This window comes from Mesoplodon mirus (genome assembly GCF_964341445.2).
Source record: "Mesoplodon mirus genome assembly, chromosome: 12".
Lineage (NCBI taxonomy): Eukaryota > Metazoa > Chordata > Mammalia > Artiodactyla > Ziphiidae > Mesoplodon > Mesoplodon mirus.
The window spans coordinates 82,870,054-82,887,082 of NC_138988.1; the positions used below are offsets into that span (position 1 = coordinate 82,870,054).

General features: G+C 56.8%; 4 protein-coding genes across 10 annotated transcripts; 3 read left to right on the forward strand and 1 right to left on the reverse strand.

Annotated features, from left to right (window-relative positions):
- Positions 1-649: 649 nt before the first annotated feature.
- Positions 650-2,899, forward strand: GPSM3 (G protein signaling modulator 3). The gene is made up of 4 exons (XM_082637124.1): positions 650-1,149; positions 1,357-1,465; positions 1,682-1,881; positions 2,129-2,899. Exons 1-4 carry the CDS (start codon positions 1,108-1,110, stop codon positions 2,264-2,266), a joined length of 489 nt encoding a protein of 162 aa, XP_082493250.1. The 5' UTR covers positions 650-1,107; the 3' UTR covers positions 2,267-2,899.
- A 910-nt stretch (positions 2,900-3,809) lies between these two features.
- On the forward strand, positions 3,810-7,935 carry PBX2 (PBX homeobox 2). 2 transcript variants are annotated; one of them, XM_082638838.1, is made up of 9 exons: positions 3,810-4,045; positions 5,032-5,105; positions 5,344-5,591; positions 5,691-5,881; positions 6,065-6,200; positions 6,320-6,476; positions 6,861-6,949; positions 7,072-7,158; positions 7,281-7,935. In XM_082638838.1, exons 1-9 carry the CDS (start codon positions 3,825-3,827, stop codon positions 7,371-7,373), a joined length of 1,296 nt encoding a protein of 431 aa, XP_082494964.1. In that variant the 5' UTR covers positions 3,810-3,824; the 3' UTR covers positions 7,374-7,935. The 2 variants fall into 2 exon arrangements, with proteins under 2 accessions (XP_082494964.1, XP_082494965.1); XM_082638839.1 differs by lacking the exon at positions 6,861-6,949.
- A 1,487-nt stretch (positions 7,936-9,422) lies between these two features.
- AGER (advanced glycosylation end-product specific receptor) lies at positions 9,423-12,661 on the forward strand. Its single transcript, XM_082638840.1, has 11 exons — positions 9,423-9,568; positions 9,747-9,853; positions 9,987-10,179; positions 10,356-10,420; positions 10,536-10,623; positions 10,719-10,901; positions 11,045-11,175; positions 11,590-11,731; positions 12,005-12,031; positions 12,148-12,274; positions 12,397-12,661. The coding sequence occupies exons 1-11, from the start codon at positions 9,517-9,519 to the stop codon at positions 12,494-12,496; spliced, it is 1,215 nt and encodes a 404-aa protein (XP_082494966.1). The 5' UTR covers positions 9,423-9,516; the 3' UTR covers positions 12,497-12,661.
- Positions 12,662-12,832: 171 nt separating this feature from the next.
- RNF5 (ring finger protein 5) lies at positions 12,833-15,234 on the reverse strand. Of its 6 annotated transcripts, none has more exons than XM_082638292.1 (6): positions 15,053-15,234; positions 14,079-14,097; positions 13,870-13,982; positions 13,706-13,735; positions 13,512-13,629; positions 12,833-13,405 (listed from the first exon to the last, which is right to left on the reverse strand). In XM_082638292.1, exons 1-6 carry the CDS (start codon positions 15,190-15,192, stop codon positions 13,193-13,195), a joined length of 633 nt encoding a protein of 210 aa, XP_082494418.1. In that variant the 5' UTR covers positions 15,193-15,234; the 3' UTR covers positions 12,833-13,192. The 6 variants fall into 6 exon arrangements, with proteins under 6 accessions (XP_082494418.1, XP_082494421.1, XP_082494419.1 ...); XM_082638293.1 differs by having other exon boundaries at positions 13,192-13,405; positions 13,706-13,760; positions 15,053-15,228; XM_082638296.1 differs by lacking the exon at positions 15,053-15,234 and adding an exon at positions 14,817-14,933 and having other exon boundaries at positions 13,192-13,405; positions 13,706-13,779.
- Positions 15,235-17,029: the final 1,795 nt, after the last annotated feature.

Below are 17,029 nucleotides of genomic sequence, written 5' to 3' on the forward strand. Positions count from 1 at the left end.
TCATGGCGATAGACCTGAGACACGGAGACAGGAAGCATATTGAAAACTAATAATAATTACCATTTATGAGCATTCACTATGGGCCAAATGCTTTATCATATTTGATCCTCATATCAACGCTATTTTTTAAAAAAACCTCCATTTTACTCTTTCAGAAACTGAGGCACAGAGATTGTATTTGCCCAAGATTGCAAAGCATTAAGTGGCAGAACCTGACCTCTTCATCATATTTCATGCTCAAAGTCACTCAGCTAACATGACAGGCTGCCATTTAGAGGTCCCAAATGTCTCTGTCCTGTTCCCACCTTGGTGCCAGCCAGCCTGACCGGCATTGATCAAAGACCAAGCCAGGTTTTGGTCCTCTCCCTTTTCCATTTCATGACGAGAGGAAATCTTCCCCTGCGTCTCTTACATTTGGTGCATATTTTGTGCCCTAAATAGACTCTAAGCACGTATAGGGCAATGATAACTATTCAGCACGTATTTGTTAGACACAGTACTACGGGTATATGTACGTTTGAGGGCCTGACATCCTTGGATCTGAGTTCTCTGCTTCCCACTGGAAACATGCCCCTCCCCGACACAATAAGTCTGAGGGAAGCTGGGAAGCAGGGGGCAGGTCCTTCTTAGGGAAGGTACCTGGGGTAAGGAGTTGGGGGGTGGGGGGATTCTGAGGAGTGAAACCACTTCCTCTGTAGCTAGTTCCTGTGTTGACAGAACTGAAGGGGAGGAGGGGGGTGGAGGGAACAGAGCAGGAGGTTAGGGGGCTCCTGAGGCTCTGGAGATGAGAAAGCCAAAAGTCCTTCCCCCTCTGAACCCCCATCCCTACTGCAGCTGGAGGAGTTTTTCCAGTCTCTGTGCTCCCCCCGAGCGAGAGAGGTCAAGCAAGCCGTTGGGTGGGAAAAGAGAACTGGAGGAAGTTGACAGGGATGGGCGGGGCCCGGGGGGGTGCTGACCAGGAACCCAGCTTCCTGCTCAGTACCCAGGCATCCAGCCCCCGGCTCACCCCCACCCCTTTCAGCCCCTACTCCCCTCAGGAACTCAGGGTTCCGGCCCTCCTCCCAAATCCCAGCTACCCCTCCCCCATCGGTTTCTCCCCTCCAGGGGATGGAGGCTGAGAGACCCCAGGAAGAAGAGGATGGTGAGCAGGTGAGCTCGGCACTGGGCTGGGGAGGCTGGCATTGGGAGAGAGGGAGGTGAGAGGACCTGAGGCAGAGACTGAGTAATGGTGGACTCAAGGGACTTGGACAGGCTTGGGCACAGAGGCAGGAACAGAGATGCAGAGAGAGGAAATGGGCTGCTGGCCTAGCCCTCTGCCCACCCCACCCCCACTTGACTGGAACGGATGTCTCTCAGGATCAGGGCCCCCATCAGGATGAGCATGGCTGGCCCCCTGTGAACACCAGCAATCGGCCTTGGCGATCTGCTCCTCCGTCCCCTCCTCCTCCAGGGTCCCGCCACACAGGTACCCCCACCCACCCAAGGAGCTCCCTGACCCTGGTGCCCACATCCTTCCTGATCCCATGACCAAGGCCCAATCCATCATGGGCTCTCTCCCCACCTCCTCCGGACTCCCCATCACACCCCCTTACCCACACACACACACCCATACACACACACACACACCACTGCTGTCTGCCAAATTCTCTGGGTCTCTGAGCCCTCCCCCTCCTCTCCCCAGCCCTGGGGCCCCGCTCGGCCTCCCTGCTCTCCCTGCAGACTGAGCTCCTTCTGGACCTGGTGGCTGAGGCCCAGTCCCGCCGCCTAGAAGAGCAGAGGGCCACCTTCCATCCCCCCCAGAACCGTCCAAGCCTAGGGCAAGCCCCGCCCCGGCCTCTTGAGGACAGAGAACAGCTCTACAGCACCATCCTCAGTCACCAGGTGAGACACCCATCCCCTTCCCACCAGGAGGCAAGACCCAGGCTTCCTGATCTCTTGGCCCCTGTTCTCTTTGGGGGTCCTACCCCTCCTTCTCCTCAGGCACCTGCCCCCCCCCGCCCCACCAGGTCCTACTCCCCCTACCCCCATCACAGGTGTCCTATATGCCCCTCACACCAGCCCTGGCTCCTTTCAAGCCCTGCTCCTCTTAGAACCTCACCAACAACCTCCCCTCCCTCCCCTCCTCCAGAGCCAGCGGATGGAAGCCCAGCGGTCAGAGCCTCCCTTACCCCCAGGGGGACAGGAGCTCCTGGAGTTGCTGCTGAGAGTTCAGGGTGGGGGTCGAATGGAGGAGCAAAGGTCCCAGCCCCCCACACACACCTGCTGAGACTTGAGCCCCACCAGCCCCTCTGCACTCCTGGGGCTCAGAGGCTGGGCAGCCCACTGCATGCCCTCAACCCTGCCAGGCAGGGGCACCAGAGACTGGAAGACCCAGCAGAAATCTCAATATTCATCGCCCTCATCCACCTTTCCTGGGAACTGGAGCGGGTGAAATCCTCAAACCCTGGGAATAGTCAAGGTAGGATGGACATTTAACTCCCTCCGTGACCAAGTATGTAGGAGCTTGAGGCCATGAGAGGATCCCAGCCACAGTGGGACACCTCACCCTCTCCTCTGATCTCAGGGAGTGGCTGGGAGTCTTGGTCCTGAACTGTGGGGACACCCCCAGTAGTCAAGCCACCAGGCAGGCTCAATGGGCTCATTTCCCAGAGGAAAGGCAAATCTCCCAAGGTTTTCACCTGAGAGACAGTTCCACCCTCCTTCTCAGTAAGAAGAAAGGAAGAGAGGGCACAGCAAAGACATAAAGACTGTTCTGCCACCATCACCGGCACACCCAGCCCCTGGACTGAGGGGCCTACAGGCTGTGAATGGACATTTAGCCCTGCCCACCCTCCCTTCCCACTGCTGTTCTGAGCTGTCTGATGTTTGGTTATATGAATAAATGTAATTCTCCTCTGGACTGAAGACTGGTGTTTCGGGTGGCGGGGTGGAGGGTAGGAGGGTGAGGCCGGAGGCCACCACTCTCCCCAGTCTGGCCAGAGGCCAGCTTCCCTCCCTGGCTGGTTAATTGCTGGTTCATTAAGCAGCGGCTGGAGACCTCCCTAATTATCCCCCCAGCCCCCCCTCTCCTGGTTTTAATTAAGTAGAACAGGGAGGGGAGTCATTAGGATAAGAAATATGAACTAAGCTGTGAACCCAGGCATTCCAGCGGCCAGAGTCCTCATCAGCTAGATCCCGGATTCAGAACCCAGAGGCAAGGCCCCCCAGCCTCCAACACACCCCCGCTTCGAGGCCACAGAAGTCCAGCCCCTGGGACCTTCCCTTATTTTCCCCATGGGCTAGTCTCCTCCCCTCGTCCCCTCTCCCCTCCTCCCGTCGTCTCCGTTCCTCCGTTTCTGTGTGTCTCTCTCCGCCCCCAGCTCCTCCCTGCTCCTCCTCCCTTCTCCCCTCCTCTTCCTCCCCGGCTCCCCTCCCCCAGCCTCCCTCCCTCGCTCCCCCCCTCTTCTCTCCTCTCTTCTCCCTCCTCCCTCTCTCTCACACACCCCCCCGCTTGGGCCTCCTCTCTCTCTCCCTCTTTCTCTCTCTCTCTCTCTCTCTCTCTCTCTCTCTCTCCCTCTCCCTCGCGCTCTCTCTCTCTCTCTCTCTCTCCCTCTCCGGCTCCATTTTCTCCGCCGCCGGGGGCCGGGGTCTCCCGTGGGGGGCCCAGACGGTACCCCAGGTCTCCCTTCAGGGCCGGGGTGAACCCCCGGGAGAGCCGGGAGTGGGGGAGACGGGCGGGGGTTGGGGCGGAGGGAGCAGCGGCCCCAGCGAGTTTGGGGGGGAAGTAACCAGGCGCGGGGGGGGAGGGGCGGAGCAGGGAGGGGGCCTCAGGGCCCCCCCCAACTATGGACGAGCGGCTGCTGGGGCCGCCCCCTCCAGGCGGGGGCCGGGGGGGCCTTGGATTGGTGGGTGGGGAGCCTGGGGGCCCTGGCGAACCTCCCGGTGGTGGAGACCCCGGTGGGAGTAGCGGGGGGGTCCCGGGAGGCCGAGGGAAGCAAGACATCGGGGACATTCTGCAGCAGATAATGACCATCACCGACCAGAGCCTGGACGAGGCCCAGGCCAAGTGAGTGCCCCCAACCCGGTCCCCACACAGACCCAGCAGAAGCCCCATTCACAAGCTCTGAATCTTCTGGGAGCCCCCCAACTCCAGGACCCTCCCCAGGATACTACAGCTCTTCTCTCCTCCCCTTACTCCCAGGAGCCCCAAGATAAGTGATCCCTCTCAAACCTTCTTTCACCCCCAGTCCCTGAAACCTTCAAAAAGGGGAACACTAGGTGGTCTCACTCCCCCCCCACCCCGGTCTCTCACTGACACCCCCCACACACACACACACACACTCTCCCCTGAAACATCTTTCCACCTCCAGAGCCCTCTTCTAGCTCCCAGACTAAGAAACAGCTATGCTGTCTTCTCCCCTAACTCTCCAGCCCACCGTCATCCTAGGGGCCTCCACACCACACCCCTTCCCAGGGCTGCAACCCTTTCTCTCCATGCATGGCCCAGCCTCCAAGGGTCCTCACTCACCCTTTGACCCTGCTCAGCTGACACTAGGAGCATCAGAGCCTCCCAGCCTGCTCAGTCCCAGGACCCTTCACACACCTCTATACTGAACCCCCACTTCAGCTCAGCACCCCTAGCCCCCTCTGTCACCTCAGACTCTGACTCTTCTCCCTAGCCTCCTTCTGTCTTCTGCTGAAATTTACCTAGTCACTCTCATTTCTGCAGCCATTCCCCAAATCCCCTCTGTACCCTTCTAGACCATCTCCCACAACCTCCACCCAGCCATGGTGCCTTTAGCCTGCTGCACCCGTCCAGCCAAAGCCAAGCAGCTTCCCCACGTCTCCACACTCTGGGAGCTGAGCTCTTCCCAAGAACCCCCCAACTCCATTCGGCCTCCAATCCTGCTTTCTCCCGCCACAGATTTACCCACCACCTCCCTTATTCCCAGGCTCCCCTCTCTTACCCTCATGGGTGTGTTGTTTTGTGGTTGTCTTTCCCACTCCCCCATTTCTGTAGCCTCTCAACTTCTCTCTCCCATTCCTCCCAAGGAAACACGCCCTAAACTGCCACCGAATGAAGCCTGCTCTCTTTAGCGTCCTGTGTGAAATCAAGGAGAAAACTGGTACGTGGGTCCCCCCTTCTGGTTCCTCAACTCTGGGGACAAAACCCTGTTCACTATAGAACTGGAGCTACAAGTTTGAAAACTTGGGGCCCTGAGGAAAGTGTGAGTCAGGAAGATTGCTAAGGGGGGCCTGGGAGGGAACCCAGGCCTGGAGACTTGGGTCTCCAGGAGGCACCAGGAGGGCTGAGAGCTGGGTGTGGGGTCCCTGAGTCCCTAAGTCCACTCGCCTGCACGCTAGGCCTCAGCATTCGAAGCTCCCAAGAGGAGGAGCCTGTGGACCCACAGCTGATGCGCTTGGACAACATGCTTCTGGCAGAGGGTGTGGCTGGGCCTGAGAAAGGGGGTGGCTCAGCGGCAGCAGCTGCTGCCGCCGCAGCCTCTGGAGGCGGCGTGTCCCCTGACAACTCCATCGAACACTCGGACTATCGCAGCAAACTTGCCCAGATCCGCCACATTTACCACTCAGAGCTGGAGAAGTATGAGCAGGTGAGGAGAGGAAGCTGGAGTGGGTGGAGGGAGAGGCCCTTAGGGGGAATCCCAGGGCCGAGGGGCTCCTCCTCACCAGGCCACGGGCCTCCACTGCAGGCGTGTAACGAGTTCACAACCCACGTCATGAACCTGCTGAGGGAACAGAGCCGCACGCGGCCGGTGGCGCCCAAGGAGATGGAGCGTATGGTGAGCATCATCCACCGGAAGTTCAGCGCCATCCAGATGCAGCTCAAGCAGAGCACCTGCGAGGCCGTCATGATCCTGCGTTCCCGCTTCCTGGATGCCAGGTGGGGCCCAGGGCCCCAGGCCAGCCCCCAGCCCCTTCACGTTCTTCTCCAAGCCTCTGGGCCACCAGGTTGCACAGCACAGCACTATATACTCCGTGACAGTGGTGCTCTCTGGAGTTCATCAACGTGGTGGCCCTGCCGGGACACCAGCATCTTCCTCACCACCCCTTCTCTCCTCTGTAGACGAAAACGCCGTAACTTCAGCAAACAGGCCACTGAGGTCCTGAATGAGTATTTCTACTCCCACCTGAGTAACCCATACCCTAGTGAGGAGGCTAAGGAGGAGCTCGCCAAGAAGTGTGGGATCACTGTCTCTCAGGTCCTGGGGAGGCGTGGGGAGGGGCTTTGGGGGCACAGCGCTCTCCAATCCTGTTGACTAAGGTGCTTACAGAGGGACAGGTTCCCACCTGACCCTCCTTTCTGCCCCACACCCCACAGGTCTCCAACTGGTTTGGCAACAAGCGGATTCGCTATAAGAAAAATATTGGAAAGTTCCAAGAGGAGGCAAACATCTATGCCGTCAAGACCGCTGTGTCAGTCACCCAAGGAGGAGGCCACAGCCGCACCAGCTCCCCGACGCCCCCTTCCTCCGCAGGTGGATCCCACTGCCACCCTGGCTGGCTGTTCTGCACGCTTCCTGCTTTTGTTCCAACTTCCTATCTAGGCAGGATCATAGCAGAGAGGGGGCCTTCTGGGGTGAGAGGGACCAAGCTGAGATGGGGTGGGGATATCAGGGGACAGAGGCCACTCTAGTGAAGCTACTTCTACCTTTCTTCCAGCAAGTGGCCAGGGGAGGCTCAGGAACGGCCTGCTCCTTCCGAGTGTTGCAGTGTTGTGTGGTGGAGAATTTGCGTATGGTGGCCCACCCCCAGAGAGCTAGTTCAGGGGGCTTTTTGAAAACTGAGAGCTGTGATGAGTCTCCGTCTGCCATCACAGGCTCTGTTCCACTCCTCCCTAATTCCCCCTCTGCTCCCCCAAGGCTCTGGCGGCTCTTTCAATCTCTCAGGATCCGGTGACATGTTTCTGGGGATGCCCGGGCTCAACGGAGATTCCTACTCTGCCTCCCAGGTCAGGTGGTCCATCTCGCCTTGAGTAGGGCTTTCCCAAACTCAGTTTCCCTACTTGAGGATATGAGACTTTTTGTCTTTTGAGGCTTCTCACTGTGTCCTGTCCTCCTTTGTTGCCTGCAGGTGGAATCACTCCGACACTCGATGGGGCCAGGGGGCTACGGGGATAACCTCGGGGGAGGCCAGATATATAGCCCTCGGGAAATGAGGGTGAGTACCTGAAGCCCCTCTCTCCACCTCTCACCAGGATGGGAGGGCCTTTTCCCTGGCAGCGCTGTCCCCTGTGCTGGGTTTCCTAAAGCCTTACCCCAACTGTCTGCCTCTTTTTCCAGGCAAACGGTGGCTGGCAGGAGGCTGTGACCCCGTCCTCAGTGACATCCCCAACAGAGGGACCAGGGAGCGTTCATTCTGACACTTCCAACTGATCTCGCCCCTCAGGGCCACAGGGGTAGGGGCTCACAGGGCACCTCTTGAAGAGGACGCAGGCATCCAGAGGACAAAACCCAGACAAAGGAGAAGCACAAGATAGAGAAGGGCAAACGGGGGTCGTCCCCTCCCTGGCCAGACTCTCTCAGTGCTGGGGGTGCTGACTACTTGGCAGGGAAGATGGGGCCCCTTAAGGGGAGAGTGGGGTCTGTCTCCTCCTTTTTTCCCTTTTTCCTTCTTTTTTTTCTCCCCCTTTTGCTCTCACATAGAAACACACGCACCCAGAATCCTATTTTTCAGATTTTTCCTCTCCTCCTCTCTCATACACGCACGTACAGCTATTCTGTTTCTCTCTCTCTCTCTCTCTGGGCTCCCCCCACTCTCCTTCCCTCACCCCACTTATCTGCTCTGGGATCTGTGGAGATGCCAGCCCTGCCCAGCCAGAGATGCCAAAAATGGGGACATGACTTCTGGACAGAGGACATGGGCCACGCCCCCTGTGCCTCCCCACCCCCTGCCCCTCCAGACGGCTTTATTACCTCATACGCAGCTCATCTTAAACCAATAGAATCGCTCGGTGGACGGGAGTGTCTGACTCAGATATCTACCTCGGAGGGAGTTTCTGCTACTTTAGGGAATTGTTGACTGGGCTTTGGGGTTGAACTTTTTTTTTTAAGGAAAGAAAAATTAACCCTGGGATCCATCTGTATTTTTCTTAATTTTTATTTCGGGGATTTTTGGTGGTGGTGGTGGTTCTTAATTTTTAATTTAGTTTGGGGAAGTAGATGTTTTTATAAATATGTTGATTTTTTTTTTTTCATTTCTTGCTTTCCCACATTAGGGGTGATAGCCAAAGGGGTCATGATAAGAGAAAGGGGAACAAATAGAACTGGTGAAGAGGCCTGCCTGCCTCCACTCCTGTTCATCAGGAAGTACATTTAGCAGGGCACCAAGCCTGCCCCCCTGAAATCACTTAGGTGTCCTCCTTTGCTTCCAAGGTCACTGAGGTGTTCTTCGCTCGTGCAGGCAGCTTTCTGCTGCGTTTGGTGTGGAAGCAGTCAGGGCTTGCTCTGCCAGCCTGTTCCCCACCACCCTTGGGCAGGGCCAGACTCGGTAATTTTGAGCAAATGTCACCTTCCCCTGTGAGGGACACATCTAAAATCTTTCTTCTAAACCACTATTTGCAGATTGGAGGGGGAAGAATGGGGAGGGGGGTTATTGCCAAATATGTTAAATATGGGTTGGGGTGTTGGTGTATGTATCTCCCTCAGTTTCCCCAGAAACGAGGTATCTTTTTTTTTTGTTCTCAGTCCAAAATCGAGAGGGTGGGGAGAGAGAGGAGGGAGGCTGCAAAAAGCCAGGTATGAGGGAAGGTAACATCACCACTGTCCCACCCTCGGCCCTGAACCCTACTATCTGAACCCCTCAAATATCCTCAGGATTTCACAGGACTGTCAGTAGGGAACCCCTCCCGTCAAAGATCCAGGCAGGACTGGGGGGCAGGTTGGGAGTGTGATGGGTGGGGGCGGGAGGCATGGGCCGGGGGCAGTTCTCTCCTCACTTGTAAACTTGTAGTTTCACAGAAAAAAACAAAAAACAAAAAACGCAGTTTTAAATAAAGAAATTTCTTTTTTCCCTGGGTTTAGTTGAGAATTCTTTTCAAAAACATGAGAACTTTTTTTCTCTCATAAAGCCCCAAACGGGTTCCCCCCACCCCCAGCCGAGTTCCGCGGCCTTGCCTTCACCACCCAGGCCCCAGGTTTCACCCCTGCCTCCTCTCCATGGGAAACAGCCAGACCTGAACCCTGTTGCCTGGCAACCTCGCTTAGTCGTCCAGTAGCCCTGGGTGGTCTGGTGCAATAGGTTGGGGGTCCTGAGGGGATGAGAGACCCTAGGAGATGCACTCCCCACCCCCATGGATGTGGCTGTACCCAGAGGCTGGCAGTGCCCAGGGGTGGGGTGACAACTGTTGCTCCCAGTACCTGAAGGACTCTTGTCCGAGAGAGGCATGAATTCCTAGCATTCCCTGTGACGGGACAAGACGGGGGAGATGGGGGCAGGGGAGAGGGTACAAGCCCCACCTAGGGTGGTGGCCACAGCAGCAAGGGGCAGACAGAGCCAGGAGCCTGGGAAGGAAGCAGGATGGCAGCAGGGGCAGCAGCTGGAGCCTGGGTGCTGGTCCTCAGTCTGTGGGGTGAGCCCTGCCCCCCCCCACACCAATCCTCCCTGCAGAAAGCACTCTGCCCCGTCCCCGAAACTCCCCACAACTTTCCAGGAACCTGGGCACTGCTTTTCCATCCCCCTCATCCGCCCTGTTCTGGGTTTCTTAGCTCCCATCTCCCTTCCTGCCCCTCCATTGTGCTGTCTCCCAGGGCCAGTAGTAGGGGATCAAAACATCACAGCCAGGATCGGGAAGCCACTGGTGCTGAACTGTAAGGGGGCCCCCAAGAAACCACCCCAGCAGCTGGAATGGAAACTGGTAAGTGGGGCTCCTGTCCCCCCACTTCCGGAGAGACCAATGACGCTTCGCATCCCCTCCTCCCCACCTCCCTACCTCATCAGCCCTTTCCCAAACGGCTTGCACTGTTGAGGCCCCTCTCCTCTGTCCCCAGAACACAGGCCGGACAGAAGCTTGGAAGGTCCTATCTCCCGAGGGAGGCCCCTGGGATAGCGTGGCTCGTGTCCTCCCCAACGGCTCCCTCCTCCTGCCGGCTGTTGGGATCCAGGATGAGGGGACTTTCCGGTGCCGGGCAATGAGCCGTAATGGAAAGGAGACCAAGTCCAACTACCGAGTCCGAGTCTATCGTAAGGGTTCCAGGGCCTTGTTCACAGCCCACCTCTCATCTAAGGAAAAGCCTTCTACCCCAGCCCTTGACTCCTGGGCCCTGGCATGTGAGAACTTGACTTCAGCTGCCCCCGTTCCCACAGCCGGGGTGTATCTTCAAAGCTGCAGCCTCTGATTGGAATTTTCCCTCCTTCAGAGATTCCTGGGAAGCCAGAAATTGTTGATCCTGCCTCTGAACTCATGGCTGGTGTCCCCGATAAGGTAGAAGAAAAGGCGACATGTGGAAAGGAGTCCTGAGAATGGGAGGGGAGCGTAGCTGTGTGTATGTGTATGGATTCTCTTATTTTCAAAGATGATGAGGTCACTTTTTCCCTAGGTGGGAACATGTGTGTCCAAGGGGGGCTACCCTGCAGGGACTCTTAGCTGGCACTTGGATGGGAAAACCCTGATACCTGATGGCAAAGGTGAGTCCCAGCGTCTCCCCTCCTAGCCGCCTTCTTTCTGATCGCTCTCCCATACCCACTCTGGAATGTCTTGCCTTGTCCTCCCCCCACCATAGGAGTGTCTGTGAAGGAAGAGACCAAGAGACACCCTGAGACAGGGCTTTTCACACTCCGTTCGGAGCTGATGGTGACCCCAGCCCGGGGAGGAGCTCCCCATCCCACCTTCTCCTGTAGCTTCAGCCCTGGCCTTCCCCGGCGCCGAGCCCTGCACACGGCCCCCATCCAGCTCAGGGTCTGGGGTGAGTGCAGAACTGGGGAGGGCCCCAACTTGGGTGAGCACCTGTCGGAAGGTATGACCCTCAGGAAGGAGAGGGTTAAGCCCGTGGCCACTGGGACCGTAGACAGGTGTAACTCTCAACCTCATGCCCCTCCCCACCCCCAGAGCCTGTGCCGCTGGAGGAAGTCCTGCTGGTGGTGGAGCCAGAAGGTGGAGCAGTAGCTCCTGGTGGTACCGTGACCTTGACCTGTGAAGCCCCTGCCCAGCCCCCTCCTCAAATCCACTGGATCAAGGATGTGAGTGACCTGGAGAGGGGGCTGGCAGGTAGCGAGATACGTCATTGGCAACTAGGAGGGCAGGGGGTTCGTGGAGAGTGAGGCAGGCGAGGCGGTACAAGGGTATCTGATGATGTGGAGGCAAAGGCAGCAGCATGGGATGTGTTGGCAGGGGTTTTAGTAGTCTCCTGTTGGGGCTTCCCTGGTGGCGCAGTGGTTGAGAGTCCGACTGCCGATGCAGGGGACACTGGTTCGTGCCCCGGTCTGGGAGGATCCCACATGCCGCGGAGCGGCTGGGCCTGTGAGCCGTGGCCGCTGAGCCTGCGCATCCGGAGCCTGTGCTCCGCAACGGGAGAGGCCGCAGTGGTGAGAGGCCCGCGTACCGCAAAAAAAAAAAAAAAAAAAAATAGTCTCCTGTCCCCTTTTCCCCACCAGGGCATGCCCCTGCCCCTTCCCCCCAGCTCCGTGCTGCTCCTCCCTGACGTAGGGCCTGAGGACCAGGGAACCTACAGTTGTGTGGCCACCCATCCCAGCCATGGGCCCCAGGAGAGCCATGCTGTCAGCGTCAGCATCATCGGTGAGGAGACCTCTCTCCAAATCCCAGGGACCCTGGGGGCGGCTGAGGGACAGTGCAGGCTCCAATTCCCTACCCTATGCTAACACTGTCCCCGAGAGCCACCCCACGCTTCCCTCAGTGCAGCCACACCCAGGCCTTCTCTGCCCCACACAACCCGAGAGCAGCCCAGCCTGTCCCCTCTCCCCTCTAAACTGAAGAAAGGGAAAGGCTCCGCCGGGGCTCCCACTAGCCTTCTCCCAAACTGAAGCCTTCCCTTCTGACTTTGTTTTCCAGAAACAGGCGAGGAGGGGCCAACTGCAGGTGAGGGGTTGGATAAATTCAGAGAGAAGCAGACAGACCTCAGCATGACTGAGGGGATGGTCAACAAGAAAGGAGCTGTGAGGGCCGTGCCCTCAATTCTCCCTGTCTCCCTACAGGCTCTGTGGAAGGGCCGGAGCTGGGAACTCTAGCCCTGGTCCTGGGGATCCTGGGAGGCCTGGGGACAGCCGTCCTGCTCATTGGGGTCATCATGTGGCAAAGGCGGCAACGCAGAGGAGAGGAGAGGTGAGTGGAGGAAGCCAGACACCTCAGACTAAGGGCTTCCAGGCAGCAAAGAGGGGTGTGGGGGGAGAAATGACGGAGTGCTGGGAACCATGTGCAGAATTCTCCCCAATCCTCCTCCCCAGGAAGGCCTCAGAAAACCAGGAGGAGGAAGAGGAGGAGCGCACAGAGCTGAATCAGCCCGAAGGGCCCGAGGCGGCAGAAAGCAGTGCTGGACGGCCTTGAGAAGCCCACAGCCGGACCCCATCCGTCAGCTCCCTTTTTTTCCCCCACCCTCTTTTCTGGCCCCAGACCAGTTCTCCACTGTATAATCTCTACCCCACCTCCCCAAACTTTCTTCCACAACCAGAGCCTCTCACAAACAGTGATGAGTAAACACCTGACACAGTTGCTCTTGTGTATGTGTGATGCCCTCAGCCCCTGCACCCTTGAGAGCCGTGAAGGAGAGGGTCTCACCCCCATGCTTCGCCACACCACACCGACATCTACTGAAGTTGGAGAGAAATGCTCCTGTCTTGGAAGGAAGGAGGGATGGACAAAGGTGGGCAGAGTTCCCGTGAATACATCTCACCTTGTTTATTGAATTTGTAATAAAGGAGGTAGTGAGGGGAAGGAAGCACTTAAGAGTCAGGACACACATTAGACAGCGGGGAGAGAAAAATTAAATTAAATCAACAAGGGGAATATGGGGGAGAGTCAGAGGGGCCTTGCCCACCTTTCAACATCAAATCAAGAAATGTGGGGGAAAGCAAAGGATCAGGAGAGAGGGGAGACAGACCTTGTCTTCAGTCCGTCCTCCTCTCCCAGAGCTGGGAGTTACGATGCCACTGAGCGAGCAGTTCAGAGCAAAGGTTCTCCCGTTCCATGCACAGGTGTCACTCCTCCTCCCCACACCCTCCTGGAAAGTGGCCAGGGTTGCCCTTAGCCAACAAAAATGGAGGGCTTACAGGGGAGGGTCCGGGAGTAAGGAAGGGTCAGCAGGGACCCCCAGTACTGATTTTCCTCTGGCTGGAGGTGGGCAGGAAGGAGACACAGCTCAAATACTGAGCAGCCAGAAAAAGAAGAAGACGGCGAGAAACAGGAAGAGGGAGTCCTGCCAGCTGGAGGCCGGGTGACCCTGTCCCAGATCCACACCTGTGGAAGAGAAGAAAGCTGTGGAAGAAGTATCCACTCGTAGGCTGGAAGCGGGGCTGAGGGGATTCAGAGGGCTCGCTGGTAGTAGCTGAGGGAAGGCTCTTACCTGTACCCCGAAGGAATGGCTCGTGGGTATTGAAGACGGTGGTGAAAAAGCCAAAGGGAAAAGCGCCAACACCAAATGAGAAGTGAAAGCCCCCAGTATCGCCAAATGGCTGGAATCCCTAGGGAGACGAAGAAAGTCAGTGGGGAACGGGGCAAGTCTTTGGCAAGGAAGGAATACAATCAGACAAGACTCACCCCTCTGCTCTCTGCAGCGGGTCGCTGGCCCTGGGGGCGGGGTGGGGTTTTCAATCTGAGGAAGAGGAGAGGGACTATCAGCAGGAAATAGCCGCTCATTTTCCAGACCCCACTCCCCAAGCAGAACCTTCCACCTTCCCTCAGCATCACCTCCCCTCTCTCACCTGGGATCCCGGGGCTTCTGGCTCCCTCGCCCGTAAAGGGGGACAACCTTTTCTCTGCTGATCCCAGCTTTACACACTGGGCACTCTTGCCGCTCTGGCCGTGCCTCCAGCCACTGGGGGAAAAAAATGTAGTGGTTTCCAGTACACAGAAGGGTCTTCCAGCTCCTCAGACCTCCCCATCTCCCTCTTCATCTCCTCTGCGTACGCACCTGATGGAGACAGGGCCAACTGGAAGGGGAACGAGAAAGGTCAAACCAGTTACACAAAAGAGAGACACAGACCCAACCTCAGAGTCCCATCTTTCCCCCTCTTACCAGGTGTTACCTGCTGTTTCTTTTCATATTTTCCACAACCCCTACCATACTAGCCAACTTGGCCTTGCTGCTTCTCTGATCTTCCAACACCTAAAGCTACATCCATCCTCACATGCTCAACCCTCTCCTCTCTCCTCTCCCCCAGCAAACACACACACACACACACACACAAAAATCCTCACCCCTCCCTTCTCTGCCTTTCAACTTAATTTCCAGTCCTGTTCAACCACCCATTTCCAGGTCTCCTCTTTCAGCCCCAGCACTATCCTTGCCCCATCACTCCCAGACCAAACCCCCTTTACCAGCACCTTCTCCCGCTACTCCTTTTCCTCTCTCCTATGCCCAACAAAGTCCCTATTTCCACAACTCCTTAACCTTTGGGGGCTGCCCCTCCACAGTGCCCTTGTCCCCAAGTTTCTCATACCGCCCCTTGCCATATCTCACCTGCATGTGATCCCACCTTCCCTAGATCTCCCCCTACTCAACTGATGCGTGCCTCCCCTAACCTTTGAGTCTAATCCGATCCCACCTGTACAGCTAAGACCCCTCCCTTCCCTGGGGTAAGGTGGCTCGCGTCTCGCCTGCACAGATGTGCAGTGCCCACCCCCTGCCCCCCACTTCCTCTTTACGCACCTCTTAACACAACTAGGTTGGCTCCTAGTTGCTGACTTTCCTTTCCACAGTTCTCCTCTGTACAGACGTGACCCTCTCGCCCACACATACCCAAAAACACGTAAGAACCCCCCTCACGCCTCACCTATGAGAATGTGCCCTCCGATTATTTGTATGACTGTATGGTCCCCCCGCCCCCAGCCTCCCCAGTATAAATCAGAGCCCCACTCCTTTTCGCACCCCTCTCAGATTCTCACCAGTACAGGTGGCCACACACACTGACCACAGCTTCCCGAGCAGTCTCCAGACATATATTACATTCGAAGGTCGCGCCCGCCCCGCCCCGCTCGCGATTTGGCCCTTCGGGGCCCCCGTCCTCCTCCTCCGCTGCTGCCATGGCCGGTACTTTGCCCCCCGCGTGCCCCTTAATCCCCCGAAACACACATACAGACGCCGCAACAAACGAGAAACCGCCTCCTGCCCACGATCTTTTGGCAGGCTTCAAGGTTTTCTAATCACTATTGGTCTCAGTGCCTGCCAATCATACAGAATCGAAAGAAAGGACTGGCCCAAAGGGCGGGGGAGGAAAGAGGTTTACGCGGTCCCGCCCTTGCATAATGACTATTGGCTAATACAGTCATAGTCAGTTTGCAGTGCCATGGGATTGGTAGATATTCCATACGTCCTGTCGCCCCGGCCAGGGAGGGCTTTATTCGTCTGAGTAGTTGCCAGTCATAACCAAAGGCCAGAAGCAATTGGCTCAAGACTATTTAGACCTCGCCCACTACAAGCCCCAGTCTTTCTTTTACTTCCTCTTTCAGAGAACGTCCGGATTCCTTTGGACTTTGGAGCGTATAGCTCCTAAGCAACTAATTGGCTAGAACTCGACGGAAAATGGAGGCCAGGTAAAGCGCGCGTGCGCAGTAGGCGGAGGGAAGGGGTGGGCCAATCCTATGAGAGTTGCGCTTTCTCTGGTCCCACCCCTTCACCGCTATATTGTCGCCATGGTGACTGCTCTACAATTGGCGGGATTTGGTGTTCAAAAGCCTTGTCTCGGCCTCATCCGGGTCCTCCGACTGCGGTGTCTCTCGACTGATTGGGCCGTTTTTTTCGCCCCTGATTGGCCGAGGTCGGAAAAGACGGCGAAGAGCTCGGAAAAGAGGACAAATGCTAGGGTCGCAGGGTTCAAAATGGCTCCGGCCTCCTTCGGTGACGTAAAGAGCAGAACTTGGGTCCGCCCCTCCCTCTTAGTGAAGAAGGGAGCAGAACTGGGATTAGCCCGACGTTTGGATGGTGCGAACATCGATCTGCGGTGCTGGTGTTAACCCATCTCCCTCGGCTGGACGACTCAGCCCGCCCCTCTTTAGGTGATTTACAAAGCAGAAATGAAGTAAAGGCCCATCCCCTTTTTAATGTGACACAGAGTAGAACAGAGTTGCCCTAGACACCGTTTTAAACCTTAAGAGCAGAAAAGGTCTAGCTCCACCCCTTTGTGAGTGGGTGAAGAGGCAAGACCCACCCCCTTTTAGGCGACCCGCGGCGGAAAGGGGTTAGGCCCGCCCCTTCCTTCTTGTACTGTGCCCCGCAGAACTGGGGTCTTCCTCCTGGGCTGGACCCCTGGGACTTGGGCAAGCTGCTTCAGAGTTTGGGCCTTTCGTACGAGTTTGGGCCTTTTCTACAGTCAGTGGCCCTCACTGTGGCTCAAGGAGCAGAACTAGGTAACAGTCCTCCCATTACCAGTGTTCTTTACATCTTGTTCCTCAGGGCGTGTAAACTCTTTCTGGACAAAGGTGTCCAGTGGGGCTGGTGGCCAGACACAAGCTGAGGGTTCTTCAACAACATCCTGATAAAAGGTCCCACGTGACTCAGGGAGGAACGGTGAGAAGTTAGGAGCTGCCTACGGCAGGGGAGGTTAGTGTTCGGGAAGCGTGTAGAGGTTTAGGGGGAAACCCTATTGAGAGGCAGAAGTGGAGACCAAGAAGGGAGGAGTGATGGAATGATCCTGATAAGGGGATGATGGGAGTATGGGGGAGAGGGCAGCAGGGGCTGGAGGGAGAGCTAGGTACATACTACAGAATTAAGGAGGCATGCTTATCCCAAAGGAATCAGCATTCTTCCTCACTTATTTTTTTCAAGAAAGCAACCCTAATGCCCAGTTTCCACTGGAAGAAGAGTACATTTTTTCTATGTTGAGGAGAGGGGTAGTCTCAGCTTGGGTGAGTAAGGAGACTGAT